Here is a 25,434-nt window from a genome sequence, read left to right on the forward strand (position 1 = left end):
AAGGCTCTTCCCCCAAGATCTAATCACTTGCCCAAAGCCCCACCTCTTTTTCCCATTCCTTGGTTTTAGAATTTCAGCATATGAATTTGGGGGGTGGGTACACAAACATTCAGACCACACATGAAATAACTGATGCCTGAATCAGTGATAGCAGTGGAAGTGATTAGAAACAGTTGCATTCTGCATATATTTGGAATGAAGTAAAGCAAACAGTTTTCTAATCAGCTAGCTATGGATGATGAAGAGAGAGATGTGAAGTATTAATCTATGAGTTTTGTACTGATCAACTTGGCGAGATGAGGTTGTGACCCATTCAGACAGGGACAATATAGGAGGAGGAGGTGTGGACGGGAAGATCAGGATTTCAGTTTTGGAAGCTGCACTTTGAGGTGTCTGTTAGTCAAGTTGGAGAGTTGGGTTGCAGTTAGATTTACTGGTGTGGAGTTCAGGAAAGGAATCATCCTGGAAAGAAATGCAAATTAAAGAGAATTGGGCAGCAATGATATTTAAGGCAGGAGGTGGGAAGAGATCACTGAGAACATGGGTGTAGCTACAAAATAAAAGACTATCAAGGACAGTTGGCCCAGGTGTCATTGTCCCTTTAGGAGACAGAAGAAAGGAGAAGCAGCCAGGAGTACAGAAATGGCACAGTGGCACAGCAGGAGGAAAACAAGGAGAAAGTATGGGCCTGGAAAATAAGTGAAGGAAGTGTTTGAGGAGTAAATTTTCTTTTTTTATTATAAATTTTTATTAGGGTATATTTATTGTAGGAGGGGATTCATAGTGACAATTCTGATTAGGCTTTTTTTCTGATATTGTATATTTGTTAGATCACCCCCATCCTCTCTGCCCCACTTAAAGCAATTGCAAGAAGTTTCTTTGTTCTATTTCATATAAGTACATGAAGTCAATCAACCATATACCCTCACCTTAATCTCCTTCATTCACCCTCCCTCTCTCTTTGTCACACCCTCACGCCACACACACATACTGTACCTATTTTACGGTTTGGTCTTTCATTATTTAAGTTGGTATTCAAAGGGGTTTCTCAATGTATCTTTGTCATGGGTTATACTTTACTTTGGTCCGTTCAACCCCTTCCATTACTCTCCCTTACCCCTTTACTGCCCACCCCCCATTTTCAACAGCTTTCAGTACACATTGTTGCATCCTCTACCTTCACAGATGTTATGTTTTATGATATTACTGATGCTTTATCATTCTTTTCTTTTCTGAGGGGTAGGTTTTCTTACCAAAATGGAAGAGGTGGTACATTTGATAGGCTATAGTGAATATGTGTATCAAAAAAAGAAGTCAAAAGAAGCAAAAAAATTAACATGGGCTTTGAAGTTTCTGTTGACTTCCAAGGTTGTCTGAAAGTTCTAAGTTGTCACTTCTACTCATGACAATTCACTGGGATGAAGACTTTGCCTCTGTCTTCTCTGCATGGCCTGTGCTAGTATCCTTGGGATACTGCAATGAAGTGCCACAAATGGGGGTTTTAAAATGATAGAAATTTATTTTCTCGTGGTCCAGAGGCTAGAAGTCTGAAGTCAAGGTGTGACCAAAGCCATGTTCAGTGCTGCCTAAGTCATGGGTATCCAGGAGAGAATCTTGTAGCTGTTCTGACACGTGAAGAAGGTATATGTCTGGAAATTCATCTTTTCTCCAGTATCTGGAATAAGTACTGCACTGAGTATCCCTAGGGATTCTGTGGGGTGCTATGAGTTATTTATTATTTGATTTTAGAATACTTCTACAACTGCTTTTATGCATTAGAATCTGTCTCACAGAGGACAGATGTTGAATCAGAACTAGTTTTTTTGTTGTTGTTGTTATATTTTCTTGATAATAAAATAATGTACTCCCCAAACTCCAATCTAGGCACTTTTAACCATTAAGATTTATGAATCCTGATTCAAATTGAAAGTTGGTCCATACAAGACATGACTCAAAACCATTATCAAACAAAGTTTTGTGATATTCTTTCAAGGAATAAGGTTGGAATTTTTCTAATAAATGGATTCTAGTTTTTTTAAGTCAAAAACTAAGAAGCTTTGAAGTCATAATTCTCAGAAGAGGACTTCTGATTAAAGGAATTACAGGCAAAGTTCAAACTGAAGTTTAATGACTCATGCACTGTGTCCTTTGGGTGATTTCCCCACTTTTGACTTCTCAGTGCCTGACTGTGAACCCAGTTCTCATGCTGCTGATGAGGACTGTGGGTTGGGGAAAGCTACAGGGACACCCAGTCTGACTCTTCCTGCTGCATCCTTTGGCTTATGGGATGTCAGTGATTCATCTAGAAGAGTTTCAGGTGGAGAGAGAAGAAAGAAGGGCAGAACAATGGACAATGGTTCTAGAAGGAACCTGCATAATCATTTAATGGCTCCCCTTTCTGTTCTTTCTTCTTTTACAACATTTGTTACAAATGCTACAACCGTGTTATAAACTGTTTTCTCTTGGTATGAAAAAGTATATGACCATGATGTATCAGAAAAGGACCATAACATAAGATGGCTGGCTTTTAGTCCTGGCTCAGCTGCTAAGTTCCTTCCAGGGTGACAGTGGCTGTGTTCTGGGTCTTTATTTTCATATCTTTAACATGAGGAGACTTAATAAGATGGTCTTTAGGATTCTTTTTGCTTTTGCTCTCAGACCTATGCTTTTCCTTTCTACTGCCTACAAAGGAATGAGGCTGCTGGGTATAGTTTCCCGGGATGTGCATTTTGCAACTACTGGGGTCCATACCCCAGTAGTCATATAGACTAACAGATGGGAATGTTTCCAGCTAGATGGTGGGCAACATAGTATCTCCAAGAGCAGCAATTCTTAAGTTTGAGGACAACAGACCCCTAGATTTCTTTCCTCTCTCTGCCTTGCCTCATCAGGAGCTAGATTCACCTCTGTAGTTCTTATTCTTGTATAATGTACCTTTGTCTCCAGGCTCATGTATCCACAGCAGAGAATAATCAAAGAAAGCAGAGAGTAGAGTCCACCTTATCAGTTCTCATTCCAGTGTTGCCTTTTCTCTGTGTTGTAGTTTCCGCCCTGGGCATCTGATGGCTAACCTGTGTGGACTATGAAATCTTTGCTACACAGGTAGTCCCTTGTTGCCCATGTGATCTGTTCATGTCTGTGTCTCTAGGCCTAGCACACTGTATGCCTGACCTATAGCAATCCTCCCTAACCACACCTCTGTTTTGTGGCCCTGTTTTGCTACACTGATTTGCCTGTTATTTCATCCATGTTCTTGGGAAGTGCTGAGGTAGAAAAGCTCATCTTTTGGAAGCACAAAAGCAGCTGAGATGTCACCAGTCCATTGTTTCCCAAACTGGGTTTCCCATAGGCTGTACATGTGCAAGAGATTTTTTAAAATAACAAATGTTGAATTTGTGTTTGAATAAGGGATAGAGACAATTAGAATAAATCAAATTCAATGGACTTAATATAGTAGTAACACAGTGAGTCTTCAAGAATGTGTACAAACTTCCCTGGTTTACTGCTCTTCAGAATCCCCAAAATAATGTTCTTAGAAGGACCACTTTGTTCATTTAGAGGCAGGGTCCCAGAAGGAAAGTTTAAGATTATGTAGAGTTCGGGACAGAGCAAGAACTAGAGCCAGGTTCAATTCTTCTAGAGTTTATCGGAAGCTAGTATATTTCTTATCTGTATTTGAAGATAGCAGTCTTCATGTAGATTTCTCCTTTAAAGAATGACTTTTGGATGTACATTGTATATGAATGTAATGTTTATAAAATCCTGCTTAGATCTTTGGCATCCACCTCAAGATTCTGCAGCCTAGCATTTGACTCTTCCTGTGATGTACACAAAAATTCAGTCCTTTCTCTAACAAGCCGTTGTGATGGGAAGCTCTTGTTTTTATATTTGTTATTGTCAATATTCATCTTTTAACACTTGTCTGTTTCTAGGAAAACAGGAAGCTTCTCAAAGCCAACCCTTCTCTGGACACCTGGAAAATTTATGTGGAATTCATTGATGACATTGTGGTGGAAGGCTTCTTTCAGGCTATCTTGCATGACTTAGACTTCTTCCTGATGAATACAGAGAAGCAATCGAAACCTGAACTATTTTTTCAAGCACAAATGATCTTGATGCCACCTGAGATAGTGTTTAAACCTCCTTTAGAAAGGGAGGCTGTGGATGGCTTCTATGACCTGGTGGAGGAAATGCTCTGCAGTAGTTTTAGGATGTCTGCCCAGATGCAGCGAGTAGCAGCACATCTGGATATAGCGAACTATCAGGTATTTCTTGGAAAATGGGTGTTCACTTAATAATCCAAAAATAAACTGGGATAATGGGACACACACAAAAAGAAGTTGGTAATGGCAACATAATTTTTTATTTTGAAGAATTACCTGAATAATGTTGTGTTACGTATAACTGATAGGTAACATAAGAATTTTTGAATAAATATACGTGCTTGGTTTTCCTCTCATTTAGAATGATATGGACAACATGTTAGGCCTGGTGGAAGTCAGGCAGGAGATAATGAACCGAGTTGCAGATGTCATCAACAAAGTCTTGGATTTCAGAAATTCCCTGGAGACCTACGCTTACCTTTGGGTGGATGACCGAGCAGAGTTTATGAAGCACTTTCTCCTGTATGGCCATACCATGCCATCTGAGGAAATGGGTGCTCATGCAAATGAAGAGCTCCCCGAACAACCACCAAGTCTTGAGCAATTCAAAGAACAGGCAAGGAAACCCTTCACATTTAATGTCATTAATTGACTTTTCCTGGGATTATTGCAGTTGTTTATTTAGTTATTTAGTTATTTATTTATTTTCTAATCTATAGATTGACATTTATGAGGCTTTGTATGTTCAGATGAGCAAATTTGAGGACTTCAGAGTGTTTAACAGTTGGTTCAAGGTGGACATGAAACCTTTCAAACTGAGCTTGCTAAATGTGATTAAAAAATGGAGCTGGATGTTTCAAGAGCATCTTCAAAGATTTGTCATTGACAGGTAGCCTTCATATTTTGGTATTTGAAATTATACCAACTTTTGTTAAGAGTTGACTGCTTTGTAATTAAGGTATTAATTTTAAGGGAATTGTCACTTTTGATTTCATAACAGATAATGAGTGATGTCAAATGAGGTACATAAAGAAAATAAGATTCCATCAAGTTAATGTTTTAATGAGCTTAGTTTATGTGTGTATATATGTGTATATATATGTATATATGTGTATATATATTTAATAGTCTGAATGAGCTACAAGAGTTTATAAAGGATACAGATGCAGGACTTCAGAGAAAACTGAATGAAAGTGATCACGATGGCTTAGTTGACATCATGGAACATCTTCTGGCTGTCAGAAGCCGACAGAGAGCTACTGATGAACTCTTCGAACCTCTGAAAGAAACCATCACACTCCTAGAAAGCTATGGCCAGAAGATTCCAGAGCAAGCCTATGTTCAGCTGGAGGTAAGTGTGGAGGGGAAATCCTATAATGACCATAAATTGAGCATTTCCTTCACCAGGTGCTTTACACACACTCTTATGATTTCCTCATCATAACCTATACTGTAGGCATTCATACTTTCATTTTACAGGTTAAGAACCTAAAGCATAAAGAGATTAATAACTTTTTCAAGGTCATATAAGTAGTAATGCTAGCCAACACTAAACTCTAGGTGTGCTTCATGGCAAATTCTCACTTTTAACTACTGAGCTCCACTGCCTCCTTGACAGAGGTATCTAAGTTGTGGACAGTCTCTAGGTTGCTCTGTTATATCTCAGATTTATCATCACTTTTACATGTGAAATAAATCTTTTTCATTCAAAATCACTTGCCAGTTAGAGTGTCCTAGGGTTGGAAACACATAGTGGACATGTTAGTAAAGAATAAATAAATAAGCAGGTGATGTAGTACTTGCCTATAACCCCAGCTTCTCAAGAGGCAGAGATTGGGAGAGAATCACAGTTTGAAGCCAGCTCAAGCAGACACTTCAAAGGACTCCATCTCAATCAACGAAAGCTGGGCATGATGTGCTCCCGTCATTCCAGGTATGCAGAAGTATAAAAAGGAAGATCGTGGTCCAGGCCAGCCCAGGCATAAATGAGAGACCCTACCTATTAGAAATATAGCTAAAGCAAAAATAGCCAGGGGCATGGCTTAAGTGGTAAAGCACCTGCCTAGCAAGAACAAAGCCCTGAGTTCAACACTCAGTACTGAAAAGAGAAAAAAAAAAGTAAAGCCTCATTTGGATGGAGAACTCACTATGTTTCCAAAACAGACTTTTGTGCCATCTTTGTGTTTTCTATGCTCTGGAAAGATTTGGTGGCTGCTGTGTACCAAATGATGAATGAAGTCTTCTTAATTATGACTGAACTAATAAACCAAGATTTCACCACTGAGGCTCTGCTGTCCTGCCCATATGGAAGTTCTATAGGTAGGGTGTGGGTTCCAGCCTGGGCTTCCATTTAGCCTTGCAAGTGTGGCCAGTGGATGCATTAACCAAAAAGCTTTCATTGAATGCCAGGCCATCTAGGTTAGTGGTCAGAGCACACAACTCAAATTTATTTTGTTTTAAATATTGGACAAATTCATTTCATCTGCTTGCCTTGTAAGTTGGTTCATATTACAGGGTATGCTTTTTTTTTTTTGGCAAAGTATTTGTCAAGATTCTTTAAAAAAAAATTGTGTCTATACATGTTATCTGTTATTTCTTACTTTCTGTTCATTTTTAAAAAAATACATATATGATCTTAGCTGGGTGCCGGTGGCTCACGCCTGTAATCTCAAGAGACAGATCAGGAGGATCGCAGTTTGGAACCAGCCCAGGCAAATAGTTCCATGAGACACTATCTCGAAAAACCCTTCACAAAAATAGGGCTGGTGGAGTGGCTTAAGGTGAAGGCCCTGAGAAAACATAAAACAACAAAAAAAACCCATTTATACTGTTCTTTCTTTTTATTGACATGAATTCACAACTAAGATAACATAAAAGTAACATTTTAAATGTAGAATTCAGTGGCATTTAGCACACACTGATGTGTAAGTACCGCGTCTATCTAGTCACCCCGAATTTTCTTCACCCCCAACAAAAAACTCTACCTGTTACTTGCTAATCCCTCGCTATTCTCCTCTACCCCTGGCCAACTGCCAATCCTTTTCTGTCTCTGTGGGTTTACTTACTCTGTATATTTCATATAAGTGGAATTATACAATATGTGACATATCATGTTTGGCTCCTTTCACCTGATAAAATTTTCAAACTTCATTCACCTTGTAGCGGGTATTGTCACTCCATTCTATTTTATGGCTGAATGATATTCCATTGTGTGTGTATATCACAGTTTGCTGACCTGTTCAACTGCTGATGGACATTTTGGTTGTTTCCATCTTTTTGCTATTGAGAATAGGTGAATAGTGCTGCTATGAACATTATTTGAGTGCTGCTTTCAATTCTTTTTGGCATGCACGTAAGAGTGGAGTTGCTGTGTTGTGTGGTAATGCTATATTTAACTTTTTGAGGAGTTGCCAAACTGATTTTCACAGTGGCTGCACAATTTCATATTTCATTTTTTGTGAGGATTAAATGTAACCATGTATTAACAAGTGCTCTCCTAACTATAAGAATTGCTATATATGAGTTATTAAATTATTTTTAAGTAAAAAACCATTCTTAGAGCTGATACTCCTGTTAGACCTGGAGTGAGAGATCAAGCTGTAGACACATAGATATATGACAAAACAGAAATGAAATAGCTAGAGTAGTACTAACTATAAATATTTTCTTTTAAAGAAAGATTTGTATATTCTTTGAGTCAGATCTTGGACCTTGAAGTCATCACATAAGTAATCAGTGAGGGGGATTTTAGACATGGCCTCCAGAATTTGTGTTGTAAAAGTTTGCCATATTTCTTCATTGAAAATAGTAGGTTCTTCATTATTTTGAAAGCAGGATACCTATGTGATCTTTAGCTATATGTGTATCACTACACAAGTGATTTAGGCTGGTCAGGAGGAAAAATACAATTCACATAAAAAGTAGCAGGAAGCCAACTTTACTTTAATTACTTGTGATAATTACTCAGTTTCTCCTTCATTATCATGAATAGTTGTAGCATTTTCCACATTTTGTCTATTCTTAATGCTATGCTAAACACAAAACAAAACAAAAAATCTTAACGGTGTTTGAGTGTCGTTTCCTTAAAGTCATGGGAATCAACCCTCAACAAGGGGTCTCTGGGTGTAGCATCTTTAAATCTGTCACCTTTGTTCCATTTCTGTGACACACATCTCAATTCAGTTCTTGTTACTGTCAACCTCAGTACAGCAGTAGGATATTAAATTCACCATATTCTTCCTCATACCGCGCCTACAGTACAAAGTCAGACTAAAATTCTTATCCACAGATCTTATAAAGTCATTCCCTGCTCAGAAGCCTTCATCTGCTGCCCGTCTCTTGAATACTTCAGTTTGCATAAGAGCCCGCCCTCTCCCTCATCCTGTTTTGGTAGTCCAACCTCAGAGGATCTCCACCCTAATCTCTGCCCACTGAAATCTAGTCATCCCTTTGAGTGTTAGATTCAATATTACCTCCTCCTTGAGTGCAACACATCAGTTCAATAGATGTTGGAGGTCATTTGATCTTTTTATTTTCAAGAAAACTTATTTTCATCAAGTAAAGCTTGTAAGAATGCCCAAACATAAAGCAGATCTGCTGAGTAAGGAGGGTGACAGGGCCAGAGCTCTCTAATAGGACTTTTCCTTGGCTTCAGGCAGAGGCCTCCAAGGTGCCTCCATGTAATATTTTGGTTCCATGAAATGGACTTGCAAATGCAGAGGGAGACTCTGACTGTACCAATGACAATGTGAGGTTTTGACAAAAGGAAGCACAAGATGAAAGGACAGGGGTAGAACTCAGGTCTCTTGGTTCCTGAGTTGTTTGGTGTTCGTGCCTTGATACTACATTGTTCCCTAACTGCACAGATTCCATGACACATATGCCCCCCAGTAGAAGTTGACACATATGCCCCCCAGTAGAAGTTAACACATTCTGTCATGTACAGCAGTGGTGTGTACTTCTTGCTCACTCTGACAGATTATATAACAATTTAAGTCAAAGAATGTATTTTACCTCTGAAGCAACCCTTCCTCCTCACCACACAAATGCTATTTATGCTTAGCATAGTGTACAATTCATAACTGGCAGTTACTGAATCATTCATCAAATATTTATTGAGGGTTGCAAAATAGTCTGTAGAACCTTTGGATTTTGCACTTCAGCTAAACAAGTAGAGTCCCCATCACCGTGGGTGGTTTTGTATGACAAAACAGTTTTAGTGTCCCAGGAGATGACCCAGAGAAATAATGCTTTGTTACTCTGCACACAAGGAATTCTTTTCAGTGGTAATTGTGCACCCTGGCTCTTCAAAGAAAATAACTGGCTTTTGACCTATTTGCACTATAGGCACCGAGAGCAGGCTTGAGTTGGTACCTGAATTGTATTTATTGCTTCTTTTGTCCGACATCAAGTAGGAATTAACTTTCCCTTCCTTTGCTTCTTTTCTCTTCACAAACTCTAGTCATCTAAAATTAAACCAACTTCAATGCTAAAACCTTCCATTGAGAAAGAACACATAAGAAAGAGCCTTGGGAGTTGGAGGAAAGCAAGCAACAGATTGATTCATATTCTCATCTTTACCCCACAAGATTCAAAGCACCTTGTTTTTGTTTTTTTTTTAAATCACTAAGTTGCTAAATATGACTGACTTCTAGTTGTCAGAAATCAGCAAAGTCATTTCCAGAGCATTTAAATTTTATTCCCACCACAACAAAACAACTGAGAAATTTTTCTTTATTTTGAAAAGAATTCCACAGATGCTGAGATGAGAACAATTGTCATACATGCTTGGAAAATTTGAACCCAAAAATGTCAGTGGGTCATCCTGTACTTCTGGCCTGGCTTCTAAGCCTTTCAGTCATTTTAATCTTCTTCCATAAACTCGTTACATAAGAATAGAAAAAACACCAAAGCTCAGTGTAAAGAGATGAGAATTGTTTAATACTATGGGGTTGAGTTGTTATAGAAACTGAAGCAACTTCCTTTGTTTGCATAGGAATTACCTGAAAGATGGGAAGCAACCAAAAAGATTTCAGCAACAGTCAGACATGAAGTTTCACCTCTCCAAAATGCAGAAGTCACTCTCGTAAGGAAGAAGTGTATTTTGTTTGATGTAAGCTGGTTATCACGTTCTTATTTGCTTGCTCTCTAAGGAAGATTTTGTAAGGATAATTAAAGCTATTTGATTGACTTTCACATTAATTTTTTTTTTGTCCTCATTAGGAAAAGCAGGCAGAGTTCAGAGAGAGATTTAGAAGCTATGCTCCTCTTGGTTTTAATGCAGAAGATCCATACACAGTGCTTGATAAGGTAATGCAGATGTCAGATACCCTGTGCGCACAATAGCTGTTATAGAAAATAAATTTAAATGCTGAATTACTGCTATATTTTGACTTAGGCTTGCTACTAAATATATAGATTATAAAAAACTCAGTCATGTACAGTTTTTCCAAGTAAGTTATACATTATGTTTTCAATCTCCTCAAAGCACTACCATCATCAAAGTAACCATACTAGTGAACGTAACCGTGACTATTTTTTGAGCACTTGCCATATGTGCAGAAGTTAATTAAGCATAATATACAATTTCTTTTAGTTCTTACTATGTAGGATGGAGCTTATATTACTCTCCCTATTTCAGATAAAGAAGCAGGCATGTGTAACGAAGTTTATTTGTTGGAGATTATAGAGCAGGTACATTTTAGAACTAGGTTGAAACTCTGGCTAGCTACAGTTTAAAAAAAAAAAAAAAACACCAGAAATTCTAACCATTATACTGCTTCTCTTATAATGCTTTTGCTAGTAGCTTTTAACTATAGTCAGGAAAGCCCGTAACTTATTCTTAACCCTAGACATAAATATTATTGAGTCATTTAATCCTAGTTTATAATGAACTATTCTATTCTAAGAATGAATATAGTGGTCAAATAATCCAAAATGGCAAGTAATTCATAGGAGCCTTGCGAAGATGTTTCATGCTTTTATTTGAAAAAAACAAAAACAAAAACAAAACCCCCCAGCAGCTTAACCTAGCAGTCCAAATAATAAAGTGACTTGATCAAATTCCAACTCAGGAGCTGGTACTCTTCTTGAGTTCCCAAACAAGCTGTCCTCCTGATTCTGAGTCACACTGTGGTAGGCTTTCCCTTAAACTGGTGCCCAACTTGACTTATCTCTTAACTCTTGTTCCAAATTTTGGTTGAATTTAAAGTTAATTGCTTTTAACCATGCTCAGAAAACACCATACTATACCATAAGGTCTTTTCTTTCACTTGCTGAAGAAAATTGGCTAATATACCCATTGAAAGTGAGTAGCTCAGCATATGTTAATTGAGTGGGGGGTTTTGTTTTTAGGATTATATCAAAATTGCAGGTGGTCTGAGCAGATTGTGGAGGGGGAAATGTTTTTTACTTGACTAACCAATGTGTTGTGTGTCAACATTTACGGTGGATTTTACTGAATCCTACCACTTCTGTGCAGTACTATAGCAGTATATCATGACATATTTAAAAGTCAGAGGTGCTTATCCTGGTATCATTCAGAATGTGTGGCGGGATATTGTATGTACAGTAGGATGGGATTAACTTTTTCTTGAAGTTATTTCTTGCTGTGTTTGTTCGACGTGTGTGTCTCCTTGCTTATCTAATTAGATTCAACTGAAGGTATGCACATTGTTATTCTCGGCTGGTGTAAGAGATCCTAATAGTCAAGGTTCCTCATCTCACAAGACAAGAACCACTGACCTTCCAGGAACAAGAGGGATTGTACAGTGTGGTGAATGTCTTTTTTTTTAGTAATGAGATTTCTCAGTAAAATGCTATTGTTTCTACATAGCTAGGTGAATTAATATACATTGGTATATATTTCTAGGAACGATGGAATTTGTGTAAGTAATAGGAAATGGGAAAATGATTAAAATAAATAAAAAGGATGTTAGCTTTGGGGAATACATAGACCTTTTAAAAATTGCTTTTTTTTTTTTTTTTTTTGTAAAACAGATGGTGAATACATGCCCACAAAAGTACATGTTTAGATTTGTTGCTGAGTTCACAAGGAAATAAGGGAACTCTCTAAAGGAAAAGGGAAAAAATGGAGTATTATTTGAAAGCTTGATGAAAAGCAGAGGTAGACACAGAAGCCTGGGTTGCTGCAGGGACACATGAAACCAGGAGTCTGGAGCTTTGATAGTAATGCTTTGATGGAAAAGTAGGAGATGCTCTGAGCAGCTGGGCTGGCAAAGTCTTCAACCTGCAGTAGGAGCCTATGAGATTCCCTGTTAGTTCTCGTTAAGTCTCAGGGTAGGGTAAAGAAAGGAAAAGGAGTCTGGGAACTCATAAACATGGCCTATTCTCACAAGTGCATGTGGTTCAACTTTATACTATTCCACGATTAAGGAATTTCCAGGCCGGGAAACTGATATGGTTATAAGTAGTTCTTTTTAGCACCTAGTTGAAGTGAACCCAAATCTTATCTAGGAAAGAGTGCTATCATTCCAGTGTCCTTAGGGGGTCTTACAGGTGTAATTCAACAAATACAAGTTCATATAAAACAGTCAATATAGCATCATGCATGAGAGTCAGCAGAAAGAAACCACAGATAGATACCCATAGAAAGCTTCATATATTAGGAGAAAATCAAAGATCGTATTAAGAAATGAGCAAGTTCTCATTTTAAGTCTATTAAAGATGATCAGTTGAATTTGAAAAAGGGCCAGATATTTATGAAAATGAAAAATAGAGTTGTTTGAGAAAATACAATTCAGCTGATTGGACAGAGAATTAGTGAAATGCATATTACATTGGAAGAAATCACTCAGAATGCAACACAGGTGTAATGAAAAGGAAACCAGAAGTTATAGAAGATGAAGAGACATGAAGGAAGAAAATTAGAATGACATCTGACTCTTCTCACATTTCCTAAAATAAAGAATAAACAAAATAACAGATAATAGCTGAGCCCTCACTAGGAATGGTCAAAGCATGAATCAGTACATTCAGGAAATTCACCAAGTCCCAATCAGAATAAATACAAAGTCAATATCTAGACACATCACTGCAAACTGCAGAATAACAAAGGCAAGAAGATCTTCAAAGTAACCAGGTAACAAAGATGGATGAGCTCTTAGAAACAGTGATCAGGCTAAGAGCACACCTCTCTTCAGCAACAGTGAAAATCAGAAAGTAGTAAATGATATCTCCCAAATTCTGCTGAGTAAGATTACATTTCAACAAGAGTGAAATAACATAACAAACACAATTGGACTGAACTTGCCACACACAACTCATCACCAAAATAAATTCCAGTGCAAATACCCCAAGAAAAGAAAGGACCAACAAAGCCAAATATAGTTCTCAGAAAAGACTGACTATATTGACAAACCACTGGTGGAATGATCAAAGAGAAAAATTAACAGTCTTGTGAATGAAGTAGTGAATGTTAATATAGAAGGAGCAGAAATTAAAAAAATTCAAAAGACAATCAATCAGTTGATATAATCCGGCCCATTAATCGATTAAGGAAAGTTATGTGATCATCTCAAGAAGGGACAAACAATCTTTATATATTGTTCAATATTCATTCATGGTAGACACTCTTCAGTAGACATTTTAACCCATTCAGGGATAACAAAAACTCTACATAAAACATTCTGTGCTAAACAATATGAAAATTGTGGCAGCCTTTGTTCCTATGGTGAAATATAGGATAAGCCTTACCGACTACCAGAGGTAGAATAAATAAATTATAGTACATTCATAGTGTAGTACTAGAAGTACTGGAAATTAAAGAACTTTACACATCATCATGAATATATAGGTGCTCCACAAAAATATTAATTGAAACATAAAACATGTAAGTATAAAATTATATAATTTCAAGAACATTGTAGCACTTAGCAAGAAAGTGAAAATATAAAAATCTGGAAACTGTTAAATAAAAATACAGGTTTATGGTTTAATTTGGAGTAAGAGAAAAAGGACTAGATTGAGAAAGGCATTAAATTATTAGAAATACTTTCTAACTTGTGGGGGCTCATGCTCACAATACACATATACCCCATTACGTATATAAAGTTTTTCATTAAAATTTATAAACCTAAGCAAAAAACCCTCCAGTTCTTGTTTATGAATATATAACTTGTAAAAATGAAAGCAAGATTCTAGCCATCTTATTTATATAGTAGAAAATTTAAGAGATTGAATTGAAGTTGGACAGATGTTAGTCAAAGAATGCACAATTTCAGAAGCTATAAGTTCCCAAAATGCACAGTCTGCCCTCCACATACTTGGATCCTCAGATTCAACCACTGCAGATAAAAAATATTTGGGAAAAATCCCTGGCACCTGTACTAAACATATACAGACATTTTCCCCTGTCATTGTTACCTAAGCAATGCAGTGTAACAACCATTTACCTAGCAGTGACATTCTGTTAGGTATTATAAATGATGTAAAGATTGTTCACAGTATATGGGAGGATGTGCATAATTTCTGTGCAAATACTGCACCATTTTACATGAGTTGTGAGCACATTTGGATTTTGGTATCCATGGTGGGGGTGGTTTTGGAACCAATCCTCCACAAATACAAAGGTACAAATATACATTGTACAGCCTAGCGACTATAGTTAATAACAATGTATAGATTAGATTCTTTTTTTTAGCTCTCAGTACTGGAAATCCAAGAACATGGTGCTGGTGTCCTGGGGAATAACCCCTGGCTGTACCACAACATATTAGAGAAGTACGGAGAACTGCCAGGTGCACTTCTCATCTTTCTCTCTCTTTCTCTCACACATCTCCCTCCCTCTCTTTCCCAGTAGATTTTAAGTGTTCTCACCACTCCAAAAAAGGGGGCCAGGTAATGACATAATGTGTATACTGTGCCATTCCACAATGTATATATATATATTTTTAGACATATTGTACATGATAAATAGATCCTTTTTTATGTCAAAAGAATTAAAACTTGATGGAATACAAAAGAATTAAGCATTGGATTTAAAGTTAAAAAGATAATGAAAAGGTCTAAAGAAATACAGTTGTTGGCTAATGTGTGGAGGATGGGAGAAAATATAAAGCAGAAAACAAAGTCCTGTCCTCCTTCTGCAAAGCCATTAACTTAGGGTAATGTCTGGATCAGGAAAGAGCAGCTTGAGCCTGGACCTGAGAGTAGGACTGAGTGAACCTGGGGGGAAGGGGATGGCTTTCCTGCCTTGCAAACTCTTTGTACCTCTTAGCCTTTGCCATTGAGAATATACTAGTTTGTCAATAAAAAGCTCAAATTAAAAGAGTTGGCTCATCAAGAAAGAAAAAATGAGCCAGCTTATATTTGATATAAAACATAAACTTTTCTACATTGATGAGATGATAGGAAACCTTGGCAAAGGCAATCAGAGTGAAATTTTCATACTAAGCTGTGTTTGAATTTATTCATGAATTCTTTTAAGTGTGTGAATTCTCTTGAGTGCATTTCACCAGTTCTCTACAAGTACATTTTGTACTATTGATCATCTCCAAGGTAATTTTTAAGTTTGAGATTTTTTTAGTGGTATATAATCAAATATTTTATATTTTTGAGACAACAACTAATATTTGTATTTGGAAATCTAGACTGATGTTACACACCATGGATACCTTCCCCTTCATGACAAATTCTCTACAAAAAATATTTTGGTGGTGGAATATGAACTCACAGTGTCTCTCACATTTACTTGCTAGGCAAGAAGTGCTCTACCACTTCAGCCACACCTGCATCCCAAACATGGTTTTATGGAAAGGTTCAATACTTTAAAAATATAGGATTACTTTACTCGCAGTGTTCAGTGAGATTGCCTTCCCTGATAAAGGCATTTCCAAATTTGTTTCAGCATTTCCCCATTTTTGGGGGGAGGTGGTGGTGGTGATGGTACTGGGGTTTAAAGTCAGGACCTCAAGGTTGCTATGCATGCATTTACCACTTGAGTCATATCCCAAGCCTTTGTTTTTCAGTTATTTTTCATGTAGGGTCTCAGTTTTTGTCCAGGGCAATCTGGAACACAATCCTACCTATGCCAATCACAGAGCTAGGGTTACAGCTGCATACAGCTGTGTTGACACCTGGCTTATTAGATGAGACTGGGTCTTGAGAACTCTTTTCCCAGGATGGCCTCAAACCACAATCCTCCAAGCTACATCTTCCAAATAACTGGGATTATAGTCATGAGGCACTCAAGAACACCTCCCAAATTCGTAAAGTGCGTAAGCAGCAGTGGCTGGTGGGTCTGTGAAATGCACAGACCACCAGAAAATGGTTCAACAGAGTAGGTGTTTTTTTCTCACATGTAACAAATGGAGGGCACTGGGCCAATGGTGGAAAGTCCTCTGTTCTCTTCAATTCTGTCTTAAACCACAGCGATTTAAGACACCTGTGGCTCCCATCCTGTGTCTGGGAGGATGGCAAGGTCATTGTCACATTCCAGGCCAGAAAGTAATGTTCATCACTTATGTCTGAATCTCCACAGAGAGCTGTGAACTGTTTGCCTCAGTAAGTGGAGGCAGAGAAAAGCTGGTCATATACCAGAGGAGAGAAAATGGCTTTTGAAAGACCCATAGCTAGTCTCTGCCATACAGGAATTTCCCACCTTGTGAATTCTCTGATGTTTTCTGAGGTTTTAAAAAGGTAATTTATAGCCAGGTGCCAGTGGCTTATGCCTGTAATCCTAGCTACTTAGGAGAATGACATTGGGAGGATCACGGTTCAAGGTTAGCTGGGTAAATAGTTCTTGAGACACCATCTCCAAAATAACCAGAGCAAAATGGACTGTAGGCATAACTCAAGCAGCAGAGTGCCTGCTTTGCAAGTGCAAAGCCCTGAGTTCAAACCTTAGTCCCACCAAAAAAAAAAAAAAAAAAAAAACTAACTTATTCTCACATGGATGTTTCTATAGCTTCACCTTTTGATCCCCAGGAAAGACTCAGCTGTATAGTGAAAGCCAAGGGGAAAAATAGTGTTTATTTCTATTCTCATGCTAGATCAAGTTTTGCTAAAATGTGTGTTTAGGGAGAGTATCAGTGACATTACTGCATTTATTAATGCTTTGCTCTCATTCTTGAGTAGCTCTGGGTTTGCTCATAGAAAGTCTTCTCCATCTCACCAATAATCAGGCCAAATACTTTTTCTTTTTAAAATCAAAGTTCAAAATATTGAAATCAACATTGCTCCAGGATGGCCTCACTTTTCTGTCCTGGACGTTTGTGAGCAGGTGTGTATTTTCTTCTTAGACAAATCGGGAGCTTGAGGCTTTGGAAGAAGAAATGGTGCAGATGCAGGAGTCTGCTTGCCTCTTTGAAGTGGCTCTTCCAGAGTACAAACAGATGAAGCAGTGTCGCAAAGAAATACAGCTGCTCAAGGGACTCTGGGATGTCATCATTTATGTTAGAGTAAGATACACTTTTGGAAAGCATGTTTTTTTTTTCTTTTAGTAATTCGTTTGTATGAACATGCAATTTTTAGCATCTATATCATTTTATTTTGGTTTAATAATGTCTTGAAATATGTATACATCAGATTTTACCTCCCTCTCTGGAATGAGGGTTCATGTATCTCTGTGAGTGGAAGATTCTTCCCCGAATATCAGTTGTTTTTGTCTTTAAGTTCAGAATTAAACTTTGTATAATGAGCTCACTGTTGCCAGATCTTTTGAGGATTTATATAGTACATAAATAAAAATTAATGTATAAATATATTGCATATACATGGTCACCTGTGCATACAAACTCACATACACACCCATGCTTATACTTTTGTGTATGTGCATATATAAACAGACCTTTACCAAATATAATTCATTTGCATGTGGTAATTAAATTAAAAACTTAAGTATAAAAATAAGTTCTAGAGAACAAGGCATCTTGCAAAATGTCCTATACATAAATTTCTTAAGTCAGTTGAAAAGCATACAGAAATGTACTAAAAGAAAGTACGGTTAAGCAACCAGCAAAAACCCTTGTCCCTTCCTGTTATTGCTTATACTCTCTCTACAACAAAATTAGAAATAAGGGCAAAATAGTTTCTGCTGGGTATTGGGGGGGGGAGAGGGAGGGGGCGGAGTGGGTGGTAAGGGAGGGGGTGGGGGCAGGGGGGAGAAATGAGCCAAGCCTTGTATGCACATATGAATAATAAAAGAAAAAGAAAAAAAAAAGAAATGATTAACGAGATTTTTGTTTATAAATGAATGGAGATTGTCTTATGAAAGCTTATTTTGTATTACACGTAGGATTATACAAACCTGCTATTTAATAATATGCTTATCAATTTATTCAAAGTATACAGGATAAAATGATAATAACTGTATGTAGAATTTATCATTGCTAGTAGAAATTGATATATCATGGTGTTTTAGCCTTAAGTTTGACATGTTCTGACAGTTTTTTTGTTTTAGTGATAGGGAAGTTTTGACAAGTGCAGTTAATATTTAAAAAATTGTCTTTCCACGGGATGAGAGAGTCACCACGTATCATCAGTTTATATATTTTGCTGTGGAGACTCGCTTTCACCAAATGTTGTTGACACTTTTATCTGCTTGTGCATTTCAGAGGAGCATTGATAATTGGACTAAAACCCAGTGGAGACAGATTAATGTGGAACAGATGGATGTAGAACTCAGAAGGTTTGCCAAGGCGAGTTCCATAACTGTCTGTGAGGACAATTTATCGTTCTTAGCACCACCTCCTTCCCTCTTCCCTAACCTAGTGTCTGGTGTGTTGGGCTGTGTGTCCTTATTTACTTCAAGTAGGATGATACCAGATAGTATTTTTTCACTCTCAGTCAGTTGCACTTCTAATCAAGCCTGCCTTTCTGTGAATGAGTTGATAAAAGCCTATTAGAGCTAATGAATTTATGAGAGGCAACTGTAATCATGAGTTTCGTAGGCTGTCTAGAATGCAGAGGAAGATTAAGAGTATCAGAGCTCAGGGGTGAGGCTTATGAATGAGGCCTTTCATTTCTCTCCTTAGCAACCATGAGCATTTTGTGTCTGAAATGGTACCTTTTGATTCTGGCACTTGGGGCAAGTGGTAGGAGTTTGTCACATCTGGATTTATATGAAATAGTGTGATCTTTGTTGTTATTAATCATTCCAGTATCCCAAGACAGCTGCTCAGGATATACAAAACTTAGCTTGTTTGAATTTAGAGCCTTGATAGTCCCCAAAGAGAACTTTGGATAAAGTGAAGATGCCCAACAGTGAAAGGCAGTTAAAAAAAAGGGCAGGGCCTCAGGGCACCAGTGGTTCACATCTTCATTCCTAGCTACTTGGGAGATAGATTGGGAGGATCCTGTTTTGAGGACAACCTGTGTAAAAAAAAGTTCACAACTGAAAAATGTTGGGCGTAGTGGTACACACCTGTCATCCCAGCTATGCCGGGAAACTTAAAATAGGAGAGACATGGTCCAGGCCAGCCTGGACAAAAAGTGATACCCTATCTCCAAAATAACCAGAGCAAACAGGGCTAGAGTCATGGCAGAACATCTGCCTTGCAAGCATGAAGCCCTGAGTTCAAATCCTTGCACTGCCAAAATATAATAAAAACCCACTGGTTATGAAGATGTGACCTGATACCCCAGCTACTTGGGAGGCTGAGTTGGGAGGATGCGTTGAGTCCCAGAGTTTGAGATGAGCCTAGGCAATATACATCCTCTATCAAAAAAAAAAAAAAAAGAGGACAGAGCCTTTTACTATTTTTTTCCAGCCCAGAATTGCTCTGCACCTGACAGTTCTGCTCCACTCCTACCAACTCTGTCCAGTTTGTTCTCCCAAATTGTCTCAATCCAAAAGACCCTGACTCCAATGCTTTTTCATTCCTTTGGGTGTCATGGGGCAACTGTAACTCATACTGTACTTTTTCCCTGTCTCCTCTACCATCGGCTATCTCGTTTCACAGTGGCAAACCACCCCTCCTTTCAACTGCAGATCTTTATTTCTTTATTTGTAAGTCAATTGGCATTGTCCTCTCTGTGCTGTACTCCAGTGGTTTTATTTTAGATTTTTTCATTCACATGGCTGACGTTGTTCCATGGGCCAAAAGGTCAGCCAAGTCAAGAACCCTATTTGAAATATCTTAAGATCGTATTATTTTTGGGTCTTGGTGGGACTGGGATTTGAACTCAGGGCTTCATGCTCATGAGGCAGGCGCTCTACTGCTTGAGCCATACCTCGAGCCATTTTTGCTCTGGTTATTTTGGAGATAAGTTCTTTCTTTTTGGCCATGTCAGCCAGGACCTTGATCCTCCTATTTTATGCTTCTCTCCATAGCTAGGTAACAGGCATGTGCCACTATGACCAACTTTTTCCCATGGAGATTGATCCAGGCTGGCCTTGAGCATCCTCTCAATCTCAGCCTCCCCAGTAGCTATAAGTACAGGCACTTGCTATGGATGCCCAGCTAAAATCATAAAATATTTAAATTTCAAGAAAAAGACACTCTTTGGTCACCAACAGTTTTTAAACAAGTCTGTTATTTGAAGGGCAGTCTCAGGAATCCAATAACTGTCAATTTTTTTGTGTGTTTCTGAAGGAAATGCTGTTGACTGCATGTGTCCTTGTGAACTCTTCCCTGCATTTGATGTCCCACGGGACATCCAGTTAGCTCTTGTGACTGAGAAACCAGTGTATCTAAGTGACTTATACACAGTGCACTCAAGAATATAGAAGCATGTGGACCCTTTGCCATTTCTCTGGTTGCAGCCCTTAACCTAGGGTTTTAATGCTTTCACTCTTTCTTAATCCAGGGATGGGGAAGAATATATCTATTCTTCCAAAGGAGTCAAATTCTGTCATGTATTATATCTAGGAAGCTGTTTTATTCCTACATTTCTTTAGGAAATTCGGTCACTAGATAAGGCAGTCCGTGCCTGGGATGCTTATGCAGGCCTGGAAGGCTCTGTGAAGGACATGACGACCTCCCTGAGAGCTGTCACGGAGTTGCAGAGCCCAGCTCTCAGGGACAGGCATTGGCAGCAGCTGATGAAGGCCACTGGGGTGAGTCTCCTGGCTCTCAGTAGCTGAGCACTGTTGTGTTGTAAAGTCTTCCTTCTTAGTTTGCATCATGTGGGATGCAGTGCAATGTATGAAAGTTGCCAGTGACATGCAAGAGGTCAAGTTTATTGAGACAGGAACAGAGAGAAAGAGCCTATGTCACCCTGCTTATCTTTCTTACTGGCTCAGTAACCGCAAGCAAGTCACTAAACTTCTCTGAGGTTTTCTTGTTTATTGATAAAATGAGAAGGATGCGCTCTGCTCTTGTGTAGTAGAGTAGACTTGTGAGGAGCAAAGGAGGGAATAATAAACATTTTAGAGAGAATTCTCTTTTCTGAGGAGAGGGTCTGAAGATACAGAAGAAAATTTGAGAGGAGAAGGAGTTCTGACACAGTGATTTTTTTCACTCCACAATTCATTTAATATCATGTCCTTTTTTATGCTCTCCTGATGGTTTTAATTTTATTACAAGATGTAAAATGATTTTTTCATGTGTCTAATGCCACTTGAGGCTCTAATTTTTTTTGCCTGTCTTTATCTATTTGAAAGCAAATTTATCAACCTCAAACTTTATTTTTTTCAGGAAAAGTGACATTTGTGGGTTAAAAAATATATAAAAGGAAGCCTGGTATGTGTGCTTTCTCTTTAGGCAAATCAAGAGCTTGAAGAAATGCTCTCACAGTGCGAGGAAAGTTTGCAGAGTAAGGAAAGAGAGGATGGGGCAATGGGAACAGCCTGGGTTGTATGGTTCTATTCCTAACACTTAGGAATTATGGGGTCTTGGGAAGTCACTTGCTCATCATATCTTGGTTGACTCTTCTATGAAATAAAAATGATGTCTCCCATGTAGACTTGGTAGAAAAAATTGGATAATATGTATGTATATATATATATGAGATCTAGCATATAAAAGTGTTCAATTAACAGTCCCTAGAGCTATTACCATTATAATATTTTCCATAGTCTTTTAGAAATTGGATATTCAGAATTTATAATTAATTTGTTTATTTATTTAGAAAATCTCTCTCTAGTCCCTTAATATGTAATTGTCTATGCATCTAGCTACCCACCCACCCTCCTTCCTCATATTTCTGTCAAGATTTTTGCCTCACCACAGTCTCTGCTTGCCTACATTATTTCTTTCTGCAAGCTGGAGAAAAAACCTTTCAGGCAGATGATCTAGGAAAAGGCATCTTCCTCCAGGCTGTCTGCAGGAGTCATAGAGTAGGGGCTAGATTCAGTCTTCATTAGTCACCTAGGTTGGTGTCCATATTCAGTACACAGTTGCACAGCTGTTCATGGTGGCCTCATTAGCATCCATTGCTCATTTTTTTTCTCTAGGATAGACCTGGCTTCCAGCAGCTCTTGAGTGAGGTCAAAAGTGATGCAGAGGTAGGGTGACCTACTCGTCTGGTTTGCCCAGGACGTTCTAGGATCAGGTCTTAGCAATGAAAGTTTCACATACCGGGAAACTCCTCAGTCCTGGGTCACCTGGGTTATTGGTCACCCCATGCAGTGAAGTATGTTGGGCTAAGGTATCCAGGGTAAGGGACAGTCAGAGCTAGCTGCAGCTTCCAAGAAGCAGAGACTGGATATTCTTAACAGGAGTAGGAAAGGGAGTGGCTTTCTATAACCATTTGCAGATGGGTCAGTTCTGGTTTGCAAGGAAAATGGGTGAGTTTGGGCTGTAGGAACAGCTAAGGTCTTCTTAAGAACCAATTACTGGGGTCAGGGAGAGAAGGGGGAGTCAACAAAATAATGAAGAAATACATGTGAATTTTTTTCATGCTTAATATGAATGACACTATGAATAAGAATATTTTTTGTCAAGGAGATAAGATTGGATTAGTGGTAAAACTAGGTTAAATCACGGAAGCAACTGGGAATTATATTCAGTGAACAGGATACTTCAGGAAGAAAAGACAAATTGAGCTGCTACCTGATTCCTGGGATTTCAGCCAAATTAGAATAAATGAGCAATGAGATTTTCTTTAAAAATGGGTTTTGTGGGCAAATGAGATAAAAAAATGTGCTGACAGGAGGAGGGTATGAAACAAAAGATAGTAGTGTGACATGAACATGGCAGAAACCGTTAGGTAAAAGAAGCCATTGTGTATGAGGAATATAAATCCGACCTTTTTTTTTTTTTTTGACCTAATCAGGTCAGATTTTCAGTAAATGAAGCCACAACACTGGCAGATTTGCTGGCACTGCAGCTGCACAGAGTGGAAGACGATGTCCGGAACATCGTGGACAAAGCGGTGAAGGAGCTGGGGACTGAGAAGGTAGTGTCCTCAGGATTGTGTCTTTTCTCCGACTCCAACCATGTGCTGTAGGCAAAGCCATGTTGGGAGAAGTCCTTCTGATGCCCCGGGAGCGTGGAGACACACTTTCTAGTTTGTTCTCTGCTGCTGGTTAGGTGGGTGACTTGGGCAGGACAGAGATCATTTTAAGGCAGAGTAAATGCTTAAAACAGGAGGGTCGGGCCAGTTGATAAGAATATATTCTAGGTAAGGAACACCACTCTTGAGTTGTTTATATGAACTCATTTAGTCCTTCAAGGCAGGTGACATTGTCCCTGTTTTACAGATGCGGAAACTGAGGTATTGAGAGGTCATTAACTTACCCAGATTCACAAAGAAGTCTGAGGTTCACATTCGTGCCCACTACCTGTTACCTGTCTCGTGCTGGCTAATTTCTACACAATGTCTACCCAATCTTTACATCATCTTTGAGTCTCTTCCTGATCTCACAGACTGTTTTGGGGAGGGATGTAAAACTCAGGTCCAATAGAAGTTTAATTTTTGTGTGATGCTCTTTCATTGATGTACTGGAATTCATTGTCCCAACCTCATCACCATGAATATTTGGAGGAAACAAAGTAGGGTCAATAGTACTTGATGCTACTGAGTTTTTTTTTTTTAAGAAATTATTAACAACATTTTAAAAAATTCTAGATAATAGCTTAGATACTGATCCCAAATTAAGCTTTTGAACAAAGAAATTAATTGATACTTTTAATTACCAGGTTATTACTGAAATCAGCCAGACCTGGGCAACCATGGAGTTTTCTTATGAAGCTCATTATCGAACAGGCATCCCACTACTGAAGTCTGATGAACAACTTTTTGAAACTCTAGAGCACAATCAAGTAAGATGGACAATTTTAATTTTAATTGATGATTTCAGATTTTTTCCAAGTTCTAATACTGAGCATTTATTTATTCATTCATGGGACATCTACTTATAGTCAACACCAAGTGTGGGACCATTTGGGACCCAAAGGTTTAAAGACTTGTTCTTAAGGAACTTTTGCTCAAGAAAAGAGACCAACAGAAGGAATCCAAGAGTGTGAGAAGAGACAGAGGCTTTCCAATTGGAGAGGGTGAAAATCCCAGGGAGGTCCTTACACAGTGATGGGGCTTATACTGGTCTCAAAGGATGGGCTGGCCTTCAACAAAACGATGGCCACCAGGAAAGGATATATAAGCAACAGTGACAATAGCAGTAGCATCTTAGAATGCCAGAAAGCACCTGCTATTTTATAATTTTAAGAGTTTAGTTTTTTGGGAATATAGATTTTTTTTAATGGACTAAGGCCAGAGAGACAGATTTGAGCACAGCAATAGGTTCTTACAAAGGTTGGTATCTTTGGACAGAAGAGATAAGAAAGGTAGAGGAGGCTATTTGTAGAAATAACAACTGTGGTTACTTTTACACATACAGGCTTAGGAAGAGAAATTGGAATAGGGAGATGACACTATTATTTTGGGGTGTGTTTAGTGTGAGGGATATTTGTGTAAAGTTGGAACCCAGCACAGAGGCTCAGTCTAGCAGTGTAGATTGGAGGGTCATTGTCAGCATCTTGAGAATCAGTGAGCTAGACAAAGAGAGAAAAGGAACAAAAGCCAGCTGGGGTCATTACCCTGGAAAAGGCTGCATTTGGTGAACAAGAGGCAAAGGCATAAATATAAGAAAAACAGACACTCAGGGAATAGAAACAGGGTATTGCAGTGTCACAGAAACCAAGGAATAGATTTTTCTTTCCTCAAAGAAGAGTCACATATGTTAAATACCCAGAGTGAGGGGAAATGAGAAGAGGCCATTCCACCCAGTGAAGTCCTGAGATTTCCTTGTCCGAGAGTGATGAGAAGTGTAACCAGACTTCAGGGTGAAAACAAGCTTGGGGACAGAGAGCTGCAGAGTTTAGTAGTTGATGGAGATGAAAGGGAAGTAAAAGCTTGAGTGTCTAGCACAAGGGAGGGAAATTTGGTTTTGGAGATACACACACACACACACACACACACACACACACAC

At 38.4% G+C, this 25,434-nt stretch overlaps 1 protein-coding gene across 1 annotated transcript in view; it reads left to right on the forward strand.

Annotated features, from left to right (window-relative positions):
* Positions 1 to 25,434, forward strand: part of Dnah11 (dynein axonemal heavy chain 11) — a 302,556-nt gene that overhangs the window by 54,752 nt on the left and 222,370 nt on the right. Inside the window, 11 exon segments of the mRNA XM_074065140.1 lie at positions 3,933 to 4,265; positions 4,465 to 4,719; positions 4,823 to 4,992; positions 5,232 to 5,454; positions 10,099 to 10,215; positions 10,326 to 10,412; positions 17,363 to 17,521; positions 18,677 to 18,760; positions 20,962 to 21,120; positions 23,280 to 23,402; positions 24,146 to 24,268. Coding sequence (XP_073921241.1) covers positions 3,933 to 4,265; positions 4,465 to 4,719; positions 4,823 to 4,992; positions 5,232 to 5,454; positions 10,099 to 10,215; positions 10,326 to 10,412; positions 17,363 to 17,521; positions 18,677 to 18,760; positions 20,962 to 21,120; positions 23,280 to 23,402; positions 24,146 to 24,268 — 1,833 coding nt within the window.

This window comes from Castor canadensis, chromosome 2 (genome assembly GCF_047511655.1).
Source record: "Castor canadensis chromosome 2, mCasCan1.hap1v2, whole genome shotgun sequence".
Lineage (NCBI taxonomy): Eukaryota > Metazoa > Chordata > Mammalia > Rodentia > Castoridae > Castor > Castor canadensis.